Source organism: Lotus japonicus, chromosome 3 (assembly GCF_012489685.1).
Source record: "Lotus japonicus ecotype B-129 chromosome 3, LjGifu_v1.2".
NCBI lineage: Eukaryota > Viridiplantae > Streptophyta > Magnoliopsida > Fabales > Fabaceae > Lotus > Lotus japonicus.
This window is the reverse complement of record NC_080043.1, coordinates 4,765,924-4,786,950: the sequence shown is the minus strand read 5'-3', so window position 1 is coordinate 4,786,950 and position 21,027 is coordinate 4,765,924. Positions and strand designations below refer to the sequence as shown.

At 33.0% G+C, this 21,027-nt stretch overlaps 1 protein-coding gene and 1 long non-coding RNA gene across 4 annotated transcripts; both read left to right on the top strand.

Moving 5' to 3' along the window:
• Positions 1–3,481: 3,481 nt before the first annotated feature.
• On the top strand, positions 3,482–6,011 carry LOC130748905 (uncharacterized). Its single transcript, XR_009022800.1, has 4 exons — positions 3,482–4,312; positions 4,438–4,918; positions 5,176–5,311; positions 5,487–6,011. It is a non-coding gene; the product is annotated as an uncharacterized LOC130748905 (long non-coding RNA).
• Positions 6,012–10,153: 4,142 nt separating this feature from the next.
• LOC130749707 (uncharacterized) lies at positions 10,154–11,596 on the top strand. Of its 3 annotated transcripts, none has more exons than XM_057603087.1 (3): positions 10,154–10,593; positions 10,678–10,806; positions 11,221–11,596. In XM_057603087.1, the coding sequence occupies exons 1-3, from the start codon at positions 10,372–10,374 to the stop codon at positions 11,233–11,235; spliced, it is 366 nt and encodes a 121-aa protein (XP_057459070.1). In that variant the 5' UTR covers positions 10,154–10,371; the 3' UTR covers positions 11,236–11,596. The 3 variants fall into 3 exon arrangements, 2 of the variants coding, with proteins under 2 accessions (XP_057459070.1, XP_057459069.1); XM_057603086.1 differs by having other exon boundaries at positions 10,155–10,593; positions 10,718–10,806; XR_009023034.1 differs by having other exon boundaries at positions 10,156–10,593; positions 10,697–10,806.
• Positions 11,597–21,027: the final 9,431 nt, after the last annotated feature.

Below are 21,027 nucleotides of genomic sequence, written 5' to 3'. Positions count from 1 at the left end.
ATCAATTACAGACTCCAAACTCCAACAAATATACATTATACCAAATTCACCAAATCATAATCAAACAAAGTAAAGAGGAAGAAGAAAAGTCATCACTCGAGGGACCAAAGTCAAACAACCAAAACCTTCGTCATAGACAGAAGCAATCCATCCCCATCGATCTATACCACCATAGCCCCGGACACTGCCACCACCAACAGTGGGTGCACCATTGGACCAATTTTAAAAAGATTCATCCTAATCTTTTCATATGTTTAGATAGAACTTTAGTTAATTTCAACAAACTTTTATTTACTGTATCTTAAAATGCATGCATGTAAACATTTGTTTGCATTAGTGTAAAGTGTAAACTATCAAACACACCCAAAATTGACTTATACTAGTGAAAGACTTTAATAATACATTACAAAAAGTCTCTAGGGAACAAGTTTATTTGTGAAAATGATAATAAATGAGAAATTTTCACGTGTATATACAATGGATGAGGATAAAGCTGCTTCATATCATCACTGCCAGCTGCACAGTACAAATATTAAATAATCAGATAGTCATTCATTCTTACTACACGCCAACTTCTTACTCCTCCCTCCTGCTCTCTTTTCTCACTCCTCATTCCGCAAATTCTGGTACTATTTGCGACACACTTGGCCCCTTCTCACTCATATTTTATTTTCTTAAAATTTATTCCCTCTTCTTTTTATTTTTGATGTGTTATACTATACACCCCATGATTTCTTTTTAAAACTCATCCATTTATTCATCAAAGTGTTATACTAAAGAGAAAGAGAAAAAGTTTGATGCACCGACGGTGTAAAGTTTTTTTACACCGTCAACCAATCAGATTTTAAGAATGTGAGAAAATTTCTCTTTTCATTTAATTTCTTTAATTGACATGTCACATCCTTAAAATTTGATTGGTTGACGGTGTAAAAAAACTTTACACCTTCGGTGCATCAAAATTAAACTCTATGCTAAATTGTTCTTTTAATCTCTATTATCCTATTAATCGGTTAGATTTTTCATTTCTCTCTCATATCTTTTTATCTTTTTTTTTACAAATTTTTAGGTGCTTGTTCAACTGTGTGCAGAGCTGTGGTGCCTCTTTTGCCCAAGGCAGATAGTTCATTTGGTTGCATCAACCCTCCATTTCATATCAAAGTTACCCGTAAAATTGTCAAATCTCTCTTGAAATCAATAGGGACTAGGGGGCCGGTGTCATAGGTTTTGCCAACATTGTATAGGCTTGTCCCATTCTTTATTGACACTACTAGAAAACACTCAAATTATGACGGAATTTAGCGACGGAAAACAATTCCGTCCCAAAATAATTAGTTTGTGACGGTTTTGGCGACACTTTCTTGTCGCTAAAGTTTTTTAAAACCTTAATTTAACATTTTGGGACGGAATACAAATTTTGTCACAATTTAGAGACGAAATTAGGAAATTTGTCGCAAATTTGCGACGAATTAAAAAACTTCTGTCCCAAAGGAAACATTTATTTTGGAGGGAAGCTTGGCGCCAATTTTGGGGACGCAATAATCTAATTATTCCGTCCCAAGTTGTGACGGAGTAAGCAATAATGCTCCGTCCCAAATGTTTTTTAAAATTATAATTTTTTTTTGGGACGGAGTTTGTATTCAGTCACAATTTAGTGACGCGTTTATATAAACCGTCGCAATGTGGGGACGATATTTATATTCCGTCCCAATTTGAATATTTAGTTTTGGAGGGAAATCAAGGCGCCAACATTGGGACAAAATAATTAGATTATTCCGTCCCAAGTTGTGACGGAGTAAGCAATAATGTTCTGTCTCAAATGTTTTTCAAAATTATAATTTTTTTTTGGGACAGAGTTTGTATTCAGTCACAATTTAGTGACGCAGTTATATAAACCGTCGCAATGTGGGGACGATATGTATATTCCGTCCCAATTTAAATATTTAGTTTTGGGGGGAAATCAAGGCGCCAACATTGGGACGCAATAATCTAATTATTCCGTCCCAATTTGTGACGGAGTTAGCAATAACTTTCCGTCACAGGTATTTTTTAAAATTATAATATTTTTTTGGGACAGAGTTCTTATTCTGTCACAATTTAGTGACGCAATTATATAAATCGTCACAATGTGGGGACGATATTTATATTCCGTCCCAATTTAAATATTTAGTTTTGGGGGGAAATCAAGGCGCCAACATTGGGACGCAATAATTTAATTATTTTGTCCCAATTTGTGACGAAGTTAGCAGTAATTATTCGTCACAATTATTTTTTTAAAAAATAATCTTTTTTTTTGGGACGAAATTTGTATTTTGTCACAATTTGGTGACGCATTTATATAATATGTCCCAATGTGGGGACGACATTTATTTTCCGTCCCAATTTGAAGATTTAATTTTGGGGGAAAATCAAGGCGTCAACTTTATAATACGTTGTCCATTTTGATACGACCTTGTGTGAGTTATTCCGCTTAACTTGTGGGCTGCAGATTTGCTGACCAATATTTTTTATATATTAAAAAATTTAATTAGAAGTACAAAGAGAACATTTTTTGTTTAAAGTTTTACAATTTTGAATAACTAATAAATATTTATTATTATTTTTACTTTATTTATCATTTTTCCAGTCGCGTACAAGCCTTCTAAACTTTAGACTTAAGCGTTGTAGACTCTAACCAATGAAAAGTTAGGCCCACTTATATTGTGATATTATAGTTAGGTTTCATGTTTATCTTAAAGGTCTATTAAACTCAATAAGGTTTTATAATGTGTATAAGGCGCACCAGACCCAATCAGAATCAACGATTAACTTATAGGCCCATCAAGTCCAATGAGGCTTCGCATTACGCACAAGGCTCATTAAATCCAATAGAAGTTGATTATTGATGTTATAGGTCTATCAAGTCAAATTAAGCTTCATTTCGAACTGGTCATCAAGTACGATGAAACATCTAGTTGATCTCTAATATTCACTAGGCCCGCATGGGTTTCATGTTGACCTCAAATGTCTATCTGACCTAATTATGTTCCATGTTGATCTTAGAAGCTCATATAACCTTATTGGGTTTCATGGTGCTCTATAAGGTCCGTTATAAGATAATGAGGTTCCATGTTGATTTTAAAGGCCCGTTAGACCCAATGAAGCTTCGTGCTACGTACAAAGTCCATCGAGTCCAATAAAACCCATTATTTGATCTTATAGGTCCATAAAACTTAATTCATATTCATTTTGAACTTAGGACTCATCAAGTACGATGAGACCTCTAATTGATCTTCAATACCCATCAAACTTGACTAGACTTTATGTCGACCTCAATTTTTTATTTTCTACTTTTTTGCCAAATATATAAACATGCATGCTTATATAAGATCTTTTAAAATATATGTTATTATTTTTATTTAAAATCTAAAACAAATATTTTAAAATTCATCATGTATATTATTTCTTTTAACTATATTATACTTCATATCTTTAATTTCATAACCTAAATTCTTTACCTCTCACGGTTCAATGCTTGCGCACCGTGGTTCCTTGCCGACTTGCCGTCAGTGGGGGTGCCTGATCGACGACGCTCTCTTGGAGTTCAAGGACATCTGTTTCTTCTCAGTACTCGATTTCATGCTCAGGTTCACGTTTTCTCTACCGCTCGCTCTCGCTCTCGCTCTCGCTCTCAGACTCGTGCTCCAGAAGTCTTCCTTCGAAATCTTCAACGGTAATTTTTCAATTTATCCAATATCCTGTAAATAATCTTTCTAGTGCTTGTATATTTTTCTGGAATGATGGAAAAGGAAATGGCTCTCGTGAGATTTCTTCTTGCTTTGCTTTCACACTTTTGAGTTTATTCTCATTACTGTCTTATATTAGAGCCAAATCACTAGTTAAGCATAGGTCAATGTCTAGTATCCTAGGCTTTCCTCTGTTCTGTTTTGTGGCTTGCTGAAGATGGGTGGTTGTCCCTTATAGTTTTGTAAGGGGTTGTGGACTTTATAATTGTGTTGTTTTGAAATAGTGGTTTGTTGTTTTTTGCTGTGCTGAGGGACAAAGAAATTTCTATTCTTGAAGGTTTTGTTTCTGGAAGAGAGTCTTGTGGGTTTCTAGTTGGCTAAGGCCTTTGTTTTGTGTTTTTCCTTTTCTTCCTTTTGTGCTGTGCTTTGTGAATTTTCAAGTTGCAGGCTAGCCACTAAGGGCATATTGGTGTGAGGTTGGGTGCCAAATATGCGGGGTCTGTCCAAGTTGGTTCTTATCACATTTTATCTGCGTGCTCTACTACGGCTGGATCTCGCCACAGTGCCTACTTGCATATCTTATTTGCCATGTGAGTCTTTTGCTGGAATTGGCTTTGCTACTGCTGTTGTACGACTAAAACTACAAATTAGTGGCTGGGAAAGTAGTCTTAGTTATTAGTTGAATCACTTCTTTTCCTCATTATTTATGTTTCAGCTTGTGCACTGAGGATTCCTTCCAACCTTTTCAATACATTCATGCTACAATGTCCGTGGATCCATTATGATCACTGTGCTGTCAAGTAAAGGTTTCTCTTATGTTTGATTTTGCATGATATAATTAGGCAAGCATGAGCCTGGCCTTTTCTTATTCTGAATAAGGCTAATCTTTGGTAAGAATTTGTTGTTACTTTCTACTAGTAACATGAAAGCATCCCAAGAATGTTATGTAAATCATTGAGAAAAACACTCAGTTTAGTATCTTGCCTGTTGAGTTTGGAATTTATCATTTTATTGTCTTCATTTGTACTTACTTAATGAATTCTTCAAATCTATTCTCTTTTTCTTTTCATTCTAGTGAAAGACCCTCTCTTATTGCATCTTCAGTTGTAAAACAAAATTTACTGACAAGTTTGCATCTTGCAGGAAGAGTTAAAATCCTCTGAAGGCCTTCAATCAGCTTCAAGATGCTGCAAAGAGTATGTCTTTTGTGGAATTACTTATATGATTTAGATTGTGGAACCACATAGATCCCCTAAAGTATTTTTATAGTGGAAGTTTTATTATTATTTTTATTTTGTAATTGAACTACATAGCTTTAAATAAGGCATATATGTTTCTAAAAACTAATATTAAATTTCTGTTTTCTGAAAATTTCTAGCCCGGTACATTTTGGTTAAATCCTCCCCTTTCATTATTGTCTATAGTGAATATTTTGTGCTTCTCTTCTATGTAGCAAGCATCATGTATAGGTTGTTACAAGGATATGTTAATAAAGCTGACAAAACTAGTGTAGTAGCTTGGGAAGGAACTCGACAAAGGACAAGTAGAGGGAAGGACTTTGAAGGAAGTATTGAGACCAATTGATGACGGTTAGTTCCTATGCCATCATGCATAATGTGAACATAATCTCTTAGGCTTATATCCATCTATCTATTTGGTTACCTACAACAAATATAACATTTTATTATTTTATAGTCTTCTTGTCTTTTTTCCATTTAATTTAGTGCCTTGTTTTATACGTTATTGACACTATGAATCTGATAGGGTCTAATTAATCTGAAACTCCCAACAAAGAAGTTCTAGCAACTCCCAACAAAGAAGTTCTAGCAACTCCCAACAAAGCACCAACGGCAACCCCACTAGCTATGAAGAATTCAGAATTGCTAACCCAGATAAATCTTGCTCTAAAAGATCTATAAAAGACAAAAGAACAATTGAGAAGCTAAAAGAAGCACAAAGAGTAACTAAGGAAGCAAATGAGAAACTTATGGAGGCATTGGTGGCTCAAAAACGGGTTGAGGAAGATTCTTAAATTGAGAAGCTCCGCAGTTTTGAATCCGGACATGCTGGAATTGAAGCTATTCAAAAGATGGAAGAGGATGGTAAAAAGAGCTTTGAAGGTGTAAGGAACCAGCATGCTTACTATGTGGCTTGAAAATAAGTAACTTTTTTAGGGAAACTCTAAGTAATTTTGGTATTTTTTGTATAGTTGTGATCTTTATGAATTACATGAAGCTTGTTGTTAATGAAGAGTTGATTCTTGATTAATGTTATTTTCATATTTTGTTAGTTATTATTGCAGATTAATTTGAGATTTCTTACTAATTTAATTAAAATCAAAATGTGAAGAAAATAAAAAACGCTAAAAATTTGGTTGTGCTGCTATTTATCCTAATCTTCAACTTAGTGACGGAAATATTTTGTCACAAGATTTGGGATAGACTATGTTGTTCTCAGTTCTGTCACAACATATTACAATATCCGTCACTAACTCCGTCACTAACTCCGTCACAAAGATTATTATTTGAAAAAATTAAAACTTATTAAATTCCGTCCCAAAATGCGACGGAATGAAAGATTCTGTCGCAACTAATTTATTATTTTCTGTCACAAATTTCGTCACGAAATTATTATTTTAAAAATGTAATTTATTATATTCTGTCTCAATTTCCGTCCCAAATTTGCGACAGAATAATAAATTCTGTCCCAAAACTTTTGCGACGAGCGATATAGCGACACAATTTTTTGCGTCACAATTCCGTCCCAAAATTATTTTGGAACGGAAATTTTAACTAGTGTGCGACGGATTTTTCCGTCTCAAATTAGTGTTTTTGTAGTAGTGTGATAACCATTGCTAAATTTTTATTTATTTTTACAAGCTAATTTTCTCTTGGGTATACGTACACATTCATTTCTTATATGTTGAGTTCAATTGACATACTCTTTAATAGTAATTTTTAATCACCACAAAATATTTACGGTTAAAAATCATCACTAAAATTTGATCTAACATTTTCATTTTCTTTCACTAAAAGTTAAAATGGATGTGTGAGTCAATAATATTTTCATTTCATTCTAAATTTTCTTCCATTGTTAGCAGTTAGTAGTTCTGTTAGTTTGTTAAAAAGTTTGTTAATAAATTATGAGTTAGTTAATCTAGTGGTTAGTGAATAATAGAGTCTTAGACTCAAGTAGCTAGTATATATAGCTTGTATTGTACAGATTGTATAGTTTTTGATCATTCAATGAAAATGAGATTTCATTCTCTCAATTAGATTCTCTCTGAGTATTTGATCTGTTTCGATATGGTATCAGTCTATCAGAGTCTATTCTAAATTTATCTGTTGTGTGGAGACCTCTCGTATTTAGGCCATCCTTTGATGTTAATTCACGCTCCAGATGTTCAGCCCTGAGTGTGACGGGGTGTGTTAGAAGTCTCACATTGACTAGAGATGTGGTCAAAAAAAATACTTATAAAGGATAGTACACACCTCAACTCTTGAACTAACTTTTGGGTTGAGTTAGACCTCCTAATTCCAATAGGTACCTTAGACTGATGATACAGTCCCTATTTCAATTGCCCAAATTAATTCATCGTAGTTTCAAAATTGAAATTATTAAATTTAGTTCAAAACTTCAAATGTTAACGAGTCATCTATTAATTAACAATAAAAGTTGATGTGTTTCACAATTTTTTATGTGAATAACAATTTATATGATCACTTTAGTAAAACAATATCGTGTATTGTTAAAATTGTGGGGGAAAATATGCAACTCAAAACAGTCACATTCTCCGGAACATACATACGGATTGATCATACATCTTCAAGTCAAAATTATTTACTAAATAGAAAAAAATCTTTTCGAATCATGCAGAGTGGAGATTCATATTCCAATTTCCAAAAGAGAAACACTGAGTAACTCTGAATTACCATTAGACTACCCACAATGGTGTTGAAAGTGGGTAGTTTAATGTTGAAATGGTAGTTTAATGGTGTTGAAGGTGGGTGTTGAAAGTTGGAAGGAGGAGAGAGGTGTTGAAAACTTTCAACATAGTTGAAACCTGCGTGTGGGACCCAGTGGAGAGAGAGAAGGGTTGCAGATCAACACGTGGCTCCGTTTGATTGGTCCGGGCGATTTTCGTTTATCCTAATTTTTCCAACTCAATTATTTCATTCAAAAAAAATTTTAAAAATATAATTTTTTTTACCAAAATTCATGATTTTTTTTTTCTATAAATAGAGACTTGGTTCGTTTGATTTGGACACAAAAAAAAAACCAAGTTTTTCATCATCTTATTATCTTTCTACTATCCTCTTTCTATTAAATTGTTAAGTGTTTTAATTTAATTTACGTTAAAAAAATATTACGTTAATTTAATTTAATTTAATTTAATTTAATTTAAATAAAAAAAAAACATTAAATTAAATTAAATCGATAATAGTTTATTTAATTTAATTTTTATCGAAAATTTTAATTTTATGAAATCATAAAAAGAAAAATATAAAATTAAATCAAAATATGAAATAAAAGTGGTAGGGTAGGGTGTTGAATGAAAAACCATTGGAGTGGGTAAAAGTTGAATGAAGTGTTGAACTGGAGAGAGAAGGTGATGTGGAGTGTTGGGAAGAGAAAAAGTGGAGTGTTGAGGGTGTTGAATGTTGAAACCATTGTGGATAGTCTAATAGTTAGCAGGATTTACATGACATTTCAATGGTGTGATTGATCCATTAAACTGTTTCAATCATGATCACAACTGAAGATAGTTAAATTCTGCTAAAAACGAAAACGCTTTTAGCCTTTATGTTACAAGGTACAAATAAGATCTAATCGCTATCATTTTCACATGACATATCAATAAAGAAGAAAAGTAATAAAAAACAAAACAGGGGTAACACAGGGACGCTTGTACGTACGAGAGCGTGAATACAACCAAAATTAGAGAATTATCACTCTTATATATGCAAGAGTAGTGCTAACCACACACCCTATTTAATTTTTGTTTTCTAACACTTTTTTTATGAGTTAAAATTTATGTCAACTCCACCAAATTGGAGCAGAGTGCATATAATATATTAGACTCTATATGACTTTTGACCCATCCAAATGAAAGTGTTTGAAAAAAAGCCTTGATAAGTACTTCCTATGTATGTAAAAGAGAAATGTTATTACTTATTAGGACGTTTTTTAAACAATTTCACCAACACATTTTATGGGATAAATTTATTTTTTTAGAAGTCAAGAGAAAAATTTAATACTCCTAAGTGAGAGAGTTAAGTATGTTGATTTTTTGAAAATAAATCAAATGACATATAAAATAAAAGAGTGTGTTCCTTGACTCATATCTATAAAATCTGATCTCAATTGGGTATGATGGTGTGGTGTCCCAAGAACCAGCTTTTAACACATCACACATTTGTGACCATCCCAATGACTACTCGCAGAACAGAACAAATGTTACTGAAAGTAGCTCTTTTGCATCCGGAACCATGAAAGGGAAGCAGAAAGCAAGAGTATATAGTTGAGGTTCATTTATTGCAATTCACACCTACACAAGAACAATCGCACAAGACATTGGATAATGTCACATTTTTTATTTTCCAGAGATTTTTTATTTCCTTTTAATCAATGAATACATGCCCAAACAAAAATGTTGGAACAAACCTAGACATGAATAAAAAGCTGAAATTAATTAGAGTGATTAGGATGGAACATTTGAATTGTGTACTAGAATAGTCTGAATAATACATTGATTTTAGCCCCCCCTAATTCATGAGACCTATTAGAATGAGACCTATTAGAAATCAAATAAACATGCATGACTCTACTCATCCATCCCATCCATTAATTCAATCCAATCCAATCCATCACCATCAGCTACACAAGGGAGAAGGTGATGCTATAACTATTGCTAGGTGAAAGAAGTGAACTATTGATAGATGCAATGGGAATTTGACACATCATGCTCGAATTTTAAGAACACACAGCCCCTCCCTCACCGGCTTTTACATCAAATCACTTCTTCAATCTGCATGCCAGCCACACCCCTTCATTCCAACATGAAATAATTTTAAATACTATAGTAATTTTCATTTCTATTTAATCAGCAAATACCCTTACATTCTTACAACATTAATTTGTTTTTACTTCATGTGTTTTCATGTGGCCATAACCAAATCCATTATTTTTTTTTTAACATTCATGCACCTTCTTTCTAAGTTAAGCACTTTCTAACAACCAACACATTATTTTAACTCAATTCATAAGATTTGAGCATTTTTACTCAGAAAAATATATATGTTTGATTTTCGCTGCCGATGAAACGACTGTATTAGCAGGGGCGGACCCACGTTAGACCCAGGGGGTTCAGATGAAAAAAAAAAATTTCTCACTTACCCCCCTATATAATATTTTTTTTGAACCCCCTGAAAATTTCAATTTGCACCAAAGACCCTCTCTCTCACACACGCACTCACTACTCAGCCCTCAGTCCTCACCCTCTTTCTCTCACCCTAGGTCAAGCACACACACGCACCAGTGCACCACCGGCCACCACCACGCCACCACCAGTTCACCACGCACCCTGCGCCGCGCCTCTGCCTCTCTTTCTCGTCTTCTCCAGATCTCGTTGTCTAACCCTTTCTTTTTCATGAATCTTCAGTCACTCACGCCATTTCTACCTCGCAGTAGACAGGCTTCAAGTCAAATTGGTATTTTCTTATTCAATTCTTCAATTCGTGAACCTGAAACTGTGTTTGCTGAAAACAGTTGCGTAATTTCATTGCAACAAACGCTGGTTGATCTTCTCGATTTGGTGGGTCGACGAATTTTAGTTGGTCCCGTTCTCCCCTTCATTTCCTCTTTTGCATTGGTTGGTCCCGTTCTCCTCTTCACAATTTTCTGCTCAATTTTTTGTGCTTGCTGGTTCAACTTTTTTGTTTTCCCTATATCTTAGTACATTGACCTTGCTGAAGGTGAACGCGCTTCATTTTTAGAGAAATTCTGGCAAGTCACAGCGAAGTGGAACCAGATTAATCATGCTGGAGCAGGGTATGAGGATGATGATGATGAGGCAATTCATGTGGTATGTGATAAAGCTGTTTTCTTTGGTCACGGATTGTGTTTCATTTCATTAATCCCCAAATTTTAGTGAATTTAAAGGATGATAACATTATTAGAACTCTGTTTCATGTGTAAATAGTTACTTGTTCATGCAATCATGAGTTGATTTGTTCCCCCATTTTGTCTTCCTGTTTGTTCTCCTCTGTTTTTTCATCTTGTTTCCATGATTATCTTAGCACCTTATCACCCATGTTTTTTCTCCTCACTTTTTATATTGAATAAACAAAAAGAAAAAAATGAAGCTTCACTTCCTTGTCTGCACTTTGTCCGTCACAGCTTTGTCCTATTGTTTGTATAGTCTTGCAAATGTTCAATGGCAGTAAAGTAAGGATATTCATATGATTTGGAAATAATTTGCTGCATATTTTCCCTGCAGCTTCTCTGCCAATGATCATGTTTCTCTGCACTGGTATTTGCATATCTTGCTGTGGTTATGAAGCTGTGATATTTGCTATTTCCTACTGGTTGTGATCCTTGCTGATTGGTATACTGAAGCCTGGCTCGTGGCTTTCTATAATGGAGTGGAATTGGTTGAATGCTGTACTCTTTTGAATGCTATGCCCCCATAATTATTTTCTTTTTCTGCTACTTGTAATGCTTTCTGTTCTGTAACTGTTTCTTTTCATTTTGCTGACCTTGTGATCCTTTGTGTGGATCTTTGGTGTTTCGTCTTGTACTGGTTCTTTGAGCTATCTTTTTGCTCTTGGTTACCTTTCCTTATCAATAAAGATTTTGCTTTCAGAAACAAAAAATGATTTGGAAATAATTCAATTTCAACCATTCATAATAAAATTTTCTGCCTTTAAGCCAAGTATTAAGAGGCATAGGTTATGTGATTTGTGATTTTTTAGATGATGTTGTTCTTGTTGTTGTTGTGTATCTGTATGATGTGTAAAATTCTTTCATAGGAGATTATGATCATGATATTGTAGATTTACTTTAACCAATCATGTAAAAGATTTGAACATCCTGCTTTGGGAGCCACTTTGATTACAATCTTGTTTATGAATTTTTGCACTTGGAAATTTTGTAATCTCAGATGATGCTTAGCTTAAATGTTGTGTTTTTGTGTTACCATATATTGCTACTTTTCCCCCTTCAACAAGAGTTAAACTGCTGATTTAACTCATGCCTTGTTTTTTTTTTTTTTTTTGCTCTTTCTTTTGTATAAATCTAACTATTTTTACCGTTGTGTTCATATGAAAAATTTGAACCCCCTTACCCCAGGGTCCTGGATCCACCACTGTGTATTAGTGATTAGTAAATACCTCCTTAAGTGACATTGGTCCTAGAAAGGCACTGATAAATGGTGAACTGGGATGATGAGAGCCGAACTCATATAATCTTTTGTAAAAATAAAATAATAGCCACTTTGTAATAGCTAGTGTTTCCCAATAAAAGCAAAAAATTCCCCCACGATTTTCTCCAACCTGGTTTGGCTAAACCCTTTCTCAGGTTTTCTGCTGCTACCACCACCTTCCCATGATCCCAACGTTGCCATGCCACCTTTTTGGCTTGGAACTCACGGTTCCTCCTCTGTTAAGTCCCTCTCATGCCAGCCACCTTCGTGATGCGAACCAAATCCGGGTCGACCCGGTTACCCATAAAGCCAAATGGGTTATTAATTTGACAACACAGAAACTCATTGCAGATGATGGTGACACGATTGATGGATGTGGACTGAACCGGCCGGTTCAATTCATTAAACCGGGTTGACTTCTTTTGGTTAAAATTATAAAATGATAAATAAAGGCTAATATGTAATAAGAAAATGTTTATTTGGGAAGAAAAAAACAAAAGGCAGGGTGGCGCGTGGATCGAGGTGGCGCGTGACGGCAGGATGAGGTCATGTTCCGCCGTCCTTGACAGACAGGGGCACAGGTTGTAATAATCAAAAGTTTTTGGGTAATCATAAATATGGAACAATAATAAGGCAAAGTGGTGGGGTGGGTGGGACCCATGACGTGTCAGATTGTGGCTCGTCCTTTTGTTGGTGTCTTTGTTTGATTTGCGCCGTCTGATTCTTCATTGATATTTGGGTTGCTGCTGCTCTATGCTAACCCAACTGACTATAGTACTAGTGCTCATAATACAAAGTACATTAATCTGAAATCATGGTGAATAAATAAAATTGGATTTTTAAAGTAATCGATAAGTCATAACTAAATTTTCCAAATAGAAAACAGGCACTAATGGTAAAGATTCATTAAAGAAAAAAATTTGTTCACACTAATTTTACCCCCATCGACATGAAGGTAGAAATTAGAGAGGTGAAACATGACAGGTGATTTTACATTACTTATAAGTAGTTAAGTACCAAACTTATGAGGGTTTTGTTGAAAATGGTTTCTATAGTAAACACAAATATACTTACTTATTTACCTGTTGACTATATATATTTGAGTTTAATTTGGAAAAAAAAAATTCAAGATCAAGCCTTGAGGGGTGAATTCTTTGAACCAACGTATATGGACAACGATAGGAGTGATCGAATTTCATGCTTCAATGGTTGGACCATCAAGGTCACTTGCAAAAGGAATTCTGAAGCTCAAGTCAATATGTGAAAAGAGTCGTGATGAGATGTTGGGGGAATTTCTTGCCGACCTCCAAGCCCTCCCGAACTAGAAGAAAGCCGGTATTGTCGTGCCCCCAAATGCAGATCTTAATCTTCATACAATTTTCAAGTCTGACAAGGCTAAGTTGACGATCAAACTAAAACTTTCTCCTTGATCGAACACCACCAAACCTCAGCCAAAATCTATCCCAAGGAACGTAGGATATAAGCGAAGGGTTGAGTAGATCACCCTTCAATCCATCAAGAAGTCCAAGGTTGATTATTTCTCGGGGGAAAAAAATGTTCACTCTTCGAAAGTCTGAGGTTTTGTTTGGGATGCAAACACCCCTATCTCTCTTGAGTCGCTAGTTGATTTGGCCTATGCATATGGTGACATCAAGTGCAGATGCTTGAAATACCTTGAGAAGTAAGCCACTATCTTCCGAATCTAACATTCTCAAGACGACAATTACCGAGCTGACCAAAAAGGATGAGGTGTTATCTTGAGATTTGAAGAAAATCTGCAAGGTGGCAAAGGAGGAGAATGCTAAGGTCTTAAGGGTGAAATTATTGTGAAGGCTCGGGATGGCGAGCTGAAGATGAAAGAGGGACTAGAGGCGATATGTAAGAAGTTGAACTTGGCGTAAAAGGACATGCTACGGCTAAGAGTTCCCGGTTGGAAGAAGTTCAAGAGTAGGTAGAGACACTTGCATCCACATCGCCATGGTAATTGTCCATGCCCTATTTCCAGCATTGTAATGGGATTGAATTACAACGATTCTTTATAGACGACACCAATTATTCTTCCATAATATAAGCATAGATATTATCGTTCAATCGTGGTGGTGCACAGTTGTGTGAATGGATAAGAGCATGGTGGAGGAGTGAGAAAAATGCACCATGAAGCTCAAGTTAGCAATGGATCAAAGAGAGAACTCACACTAAATCTTGAAGAGTAATATGAAAGCAATTATGAGTAATACTTAACTTACAGTTTGATCAAACTTGTATATATAGTGGTTAAAATGTTTGCTCTTTACGAGACTATAGTGTAATTGGTATTTGAGATAGCCAACTTACTTTGGTGAGTTTGATCATCAATTCCATCAACTTATCCTTATTCTAGGATAATAGGTTAGAAAGTATAGATTATGTGTTTGGTCGGCTTGGCCGGCCAACTTGATGATCACTTGGTCCTGTAGTCATTTAGTTGACTAGGACAGTTGTTAGTCGTACAACTGCTTGGGCTGACCTAAACAAAACCAATCTAGCAAGAATTTATCGGTTTGAATTATATTTTACATAAATTCGAGCCAAACCGATCCATGAACACCCATATTTGTTTATTATCTACATTGCATGAATTATATGACCCCTTTTTCTAATCTCTTTTGTGACTGAAATTGCTAACTAAAAATGGGGCTGGTGGTTTTGCAATCACCGATTATCTTGTTAAACTTAAATCATGCTTCCCAATCTACCAATTAAACTTTACTTAGGACTAGAGGAGTTGAAGTGAGGCATTATGATGGTGAAAGTTTGATCTAGAGGCTATTGGAGCTATCACAGACCACAACATCATTAGTGGTTATAAATAATAATGATTCACATACAATGATATACTACAAACATTAAAAAACATTTTTTTTTCCTGTGAATTTTGCTTCCAATTTTATGGTGATCATTTTGCGTTGGTTTAAAACACTCGCAAAGTTTTTTTTGAAAATTATTACACTAAACTTTCCTTTGCGAAGTAAAATTCACAGGAAAAATTGTTTCTTTTATTTCTAGGCTTCTAGCAAATAGCCCAAAGTCTTCTGCAAACAATATCATTTTCTTGCTAGCAAAAAGCCCAAAGTTTTCCGCAAAATGCCAAACGTCTCTGGGCCGCGTTGTGAATGTTTGATAGTTCTATGTGAATTTCTTTTAACACCAAGTTTTGCTTCTTTTTTTTCTAACCAAGACGCCTTTTTTTATTACCTCTAAAAAGTAAAAAACATCACCCCACTCATTACGTAAGCAATGAAAATGCATGCTTATGTCAGTTTTTTTTTTTAGTGTTTATATTATATATATCAGAAATTGACTTTTCAGAATCTATTTTTCACATTCCAAAATTGATTTTCAGAAGTTATGTGAAATTGGTGCTGGAAATTAATTTCCAGTACTAGAAAAAAAATATACATTCTAGAAATTAGAGAATTTCTGGATAAGCTTAAGAATATCTAAGTTTTAAGATTGTACATTTTCAATTTTTCATATTCTAAAGTTGGGTCAAGGATGAGGTGCTTATTAGTCTAGAGAACACACTTTGATACGTTTCCTTATTTTTCTACCTAAATTCTCCATTAGCCCTCGTTTTTCTTCTAATACTAAATAAATCCCTATCCCAAAATGAACTAGCTAATCTCATCTCTTTCCCTTCTTTAATATTGCTAATTATTGTGTTATCCTTTATTATTTTAAGATAGTAGTAGTTAGTTTTATGATAATTTAACCGACCTGCACGTGTCTTTAGAAATCATAAGTCCCATTTATTAATTACTAGAAATTATACCCGTGCGTTGCACGGGTTTATTTATAATTTTTTAAAAATTATATATGATTATTATAGTTTTAATAAATATATAAATATTAAAATATGTGTAATCATAAAATATAATAAATTAAATAATAATGGAGGTGAGACATTTCATTGAATAGAATTCGAGTTTACTCAAATTTAATAATTGATATTTTTTTAAAAAGAAAACTGTATTGAAACACAATAAAAATGAGAACAACCTTCTCATTTAGATAATTGCATTTGATCACAACATACCCATATCTGTTGTTCCCTACCACACCCTTGATTTGTCAAAAAGTTTGTCAGAGTGACGCAATACATGCACCACACCAACACACTGAATTATAGACATCTAATGATCTATATGATTAAATATATGTTCCAATTTCCTTGACCTCCTATCTCCCCTAGACACTCATCCAACCCTAAGGAGGAATCACTCTCAACCACCACATTTGAAAATTTAAATTGCTGGAAAAATAACAAAGCATGTAACACTACTTGAACCTTTGTCAAAAGCCCACAACATTTTAGTTCCTTTTGCAAAGTAACCTGAAACCTCCCCTTCTTGATCCCTCAAAACCATGCCAATACCACTCACCATTGGGTTCCCTTTCGACGCCCCATCCACATTAAACTTCAAAACAGTGGCTGACGGTGACTCCCAATACATTGTTCGTGGCATCTTTTGTTTTCATGGCCATTCAATACGCTCAAAGCCTCTAGCAAACTGCTCCAAATCATATCGACAATCATTCCACTTCCCCTTGACCCACCAAAACACACAAACCAAGCAATAGTCTCATATATGTTGAAGAGAAATAACTTTGTTATTACACACGCGTGCATTTCTCTCCAGACTCTAGTAATTGATATTAAATAATTAGTATTGAAGTAGTCTTAATATTTTATTCATTTGAAAATATAGAAATTCATTATGTGAATTTGAAATATATTCAAGTACTAAGTTTTTAATATCATAAATAATTTATAATGACATATTGTTTACACTTTATATCCACAATAAAATAATTTTAACTTTTTATAATAAGAAATGATTTTTTAGTGTAAAGAATTATTTATTAGACTTAAATTTATTCAACTTTGGTCATAGTTATTTTACTATGTTATTCTTTCTCAAGACATTTCTACTAATATATAATAAATCAAAAATTATATTTTAAGAATTTTTTCAACGAATACACACACATTATAGTTAACGGTAAATACCGATAGAGTTCCACTTTTTATTTAAAGACTACTTTTTCTTAATTATTTTTAATAAATATTATTTTATTATAATTAATTTTAACTCTCAATATTTTTTGTATATCAAAATATTACTTAATTTATATTAATTTTCTCCCCTTCAATTTATGATTGATAATTAATATTCTAATTTTTTTAAATTAATATTGGATAAACTATTTTCTTATAAGTAACTAAAATTTATAATTAATCGATAATACAATTAACACAAACATGAGTTTTTATTATTTAATGTATTTTCTATTTTTACTATTTAATATATAGTACTGCCATATGATTTAATGTATTTTTTTTTTATACTTGATGATTTTTTTCCTAAAATAAAGAAATATTTGTATTATTTAGTATAGGTAGCTAAATAGTCTTTAGTTAATTTCTTTCAGTTTTCAATCTTTATATTTAATGTATTTAATAAAAAAATTATAATTTAATTCAAAGATTACATCATATTGGCATTTGTAAAGTCAAAAAACAAAAAGATTGAGAGATGTTTCAAAAGTTACATTATATTGAAAGTTGAATAAAAATTTAATTTTTTTAACTTTATTATTTAATGCATTTAACACTTATAGCTCAAGTGAGCTTTACATATATATATAGATTTGTCTTTTAGTTTTAATTTAATAGACAAGGATATACTGTAAAAAAAGAAGATAAGGATATGTGTTCTATGCACATATATAGTTCTAATATGGAGAGAGGAGATGTCGTGCAATACTCAACTTGATGCATAGTATGGTAAATATGAGGATTATGCTTCCTTTGTCAACATCGATCATATGCATGAATAAAAAAACTAGTAGATAGGATAATGAATCATCAAACTTATCTTGACTAAAAAATTTAAAAAATGAACTTTTTTTGTTCACGTTCCATGTCAGAACTCGTGCCAAAGGACAAATCCTATAAATTTCTACTGGTACAAGTGGCTCTAGCGTTGGAAAATTAAAAAAACACTCTATCATTCATCCATTTGTGTAGTGGAGTTGAGGGTGAAGGCATTGTTTAGAAGAACGAAGAAGAATTATTCCATTTTCTTGCTTGAAATATCCAGGTAATACAAGACTAGTTTTGCTTTTCCTGTTAGCTTTTTGGTAATATATATATATGTAGTTTTATATTTTAATTTTAGTTTAGAATGAAGGAAGCAAAATGATGGAGCGGTGAGAATATATCAATCTTATGATAATAATATGCTACGTTTTTAATATTATAAATTTATAATTTTTTTTGAAATAATTATAAATTTATAACTAATTATATGTTTTTTTTAGATAAGCCAAATGTCTATTAATGGGGAGCACAAGAGGTGCCCCAACCGAATACAATAGAAAAAAAGAAAGAAAAAACCAAACCTACCACACAGGTAAAATGAACCAAACCACCTACTGCAAATAGCCAAATACTATTTCACCAGAATAATTAACACCCTTAGTAACTCACTAAGAGCCCACATACGTACAAGCTAGAAACAACGGCCCATCACAACAGCAAAAGAAAAGATAGGCAAATAACCCACAACCGCACATGACAGTATGACAGCAACCAATATAAAGAATTGATCCCACTCCCTGACACATTGCAGATCACAACTTAAATTATATGTACATTTCACAACAGCAACCAATAACTAATTATATGTATATGCATTTCACAACTTGAATTCATGGATCCTTGTTAATTATTAGTATCTATCTTTTACCTAAAGAACTGTGGTGGAGTGGGTTCGGGTCGAATGATAGAGTAAGTAGGTATTTCCTAACAAATTTTTCCATACTCATTGCTCGATCACAAATCGAATTTTAAACTACATGTTTAATGACCTTGTCGGTAGGTATACATATAGATAGGTAATTCATAGCTAATTCACAATTAATATGTTATGGAAGATCACTAGTACATTTAATTACAAGATAGTTATTCATTCATATATAGCTAATTCACAATTAATATGTTACGGCAGATTACTAGTACATTTAGTTATAAGATAGTTATTCATTCATATATAGCTAATTCACAATTAATATGTGATATATGCCTAACTACATTTAGTTATAGATAGTTATTTTACAATTAATTTGTACCTAAATTTAACCGGGAATTAGGCCAATATCTTAATTCTTAAAGGTAGAATCTACCATAGATAACTTCATTTAACAGTCAACCCTAATTTTTTTGGTGACATTTGGGAAGCTAAAATAAATAAATTTAATTGTATAAAAGAAAGGTACAGAAAAATCAGTTTTTGGGAAATTGTGCGGTCCAATTTTTCTTCTAGTTTGACCAATACTTATTGGTTCTTACTAGTTTTGACAATAAATAATAATTTCTTCACATTTCAGCCTTATAAAATAAAAGTGAGAAATGAGTTTGATAAGTAATATGATAGAAAATGTAGACAAATAAGAATAAAAAAGAGTGAAAATGAGATGAAAGAAAAAATAAGGTGTGAATAAATCATTATTATTTTACAATTGGTGTTTTGGTTTAAATGCAATGGACACAGTGACGGATCCAGGAATTTCATGTCGTGGGGCCAAAATATATATAAATATTTTTTTCAAAATATATATCTATAACATAAAATATAAAACATTAATATTAGAAGTTGAGTTTTACTTTTTACATCAGACTGATAAATTGCACCCGCCATGAATCGATCCCTGAACCTCCCCCTACCCATATGTTCCCCCAGCTCCTGCCACTTGAGTTATCCTACGGGGACATTAGAAGTTGAGTTTTATTACTATGCACATACATTGTAAAAAAAATGCACAATTATCCAATTATAATCCAATAATTTGCTATCTCATAATTAAGTTAAAGTTTAAAAACAATTAAAATTAAAAATAAAGAGATGTAATTGGATACATGTTTCTATCATTGATTTTCAATATTTTTTTTTGCTATGTGTTCCTTTTCAAGTTATTGGGCCAGTGTTACGTCTTCTTTATTACCTTGAAATTGAATTCTTGATTAGGATCTGGTAGATAAATGTCCAATTTATTATTCAATTTGTGGAGAGGAGAATCACATGTTAAACATTTTGTTGAATGACCCCATGAGTTGTAACATGCATCCGAGCCTGAATGGACACCTAACTAATTCAACAAGTAGTTGAATCTGATCGAGCTGGTATGATTTTTAAATTATATAATTAATACCACATTTTTATCTCTTCCATTGCCTCAATGGAGCGATCTCGAACTTTCACAATTATTTCTCAAAATGAAATTCAGAAAATGTGTTTTTAAAATTTTTATTTCATGAAATAATTTTTAAAAATATTTTCATAACATACATAGTAGTTACAATTAATTTTCGTGGTTCTGCTGAAGTAGCACAGAACACCACTTAATAAATTAATATTTCACTTAACAACCAAGATTAAATTAATACCGGCAATCTAAATAAATACAAAATCATTTCATTTTTTTTACTTGTGTGAAGTCATTAATTCTTATTGTTTTTCGATGAATAAAAAAATTAATTATTATTTATATACACTGTATGTCTCCACCTTTTAAGAGCAACGCCCAAACGAGCATACCAACCAAAATACTGCACCCCTTGTTTGTTGTTATTATAATTTATTATTAATATATATATATTTTTGTGGTAGAGACATACAACTATTTTGCAAGTGGTAACATCAGTCAAAGAAGAAAAAAATGCATATTGTTTTCTTGTGTTACACTTGGAAACATTTGTAAATAGGTTGGGGTATTGGTCATCATTGGTCATGTTTATCTAGCTTTATCCCTTGTAGGGCGATCTATTAGTGGGGGTGTTTT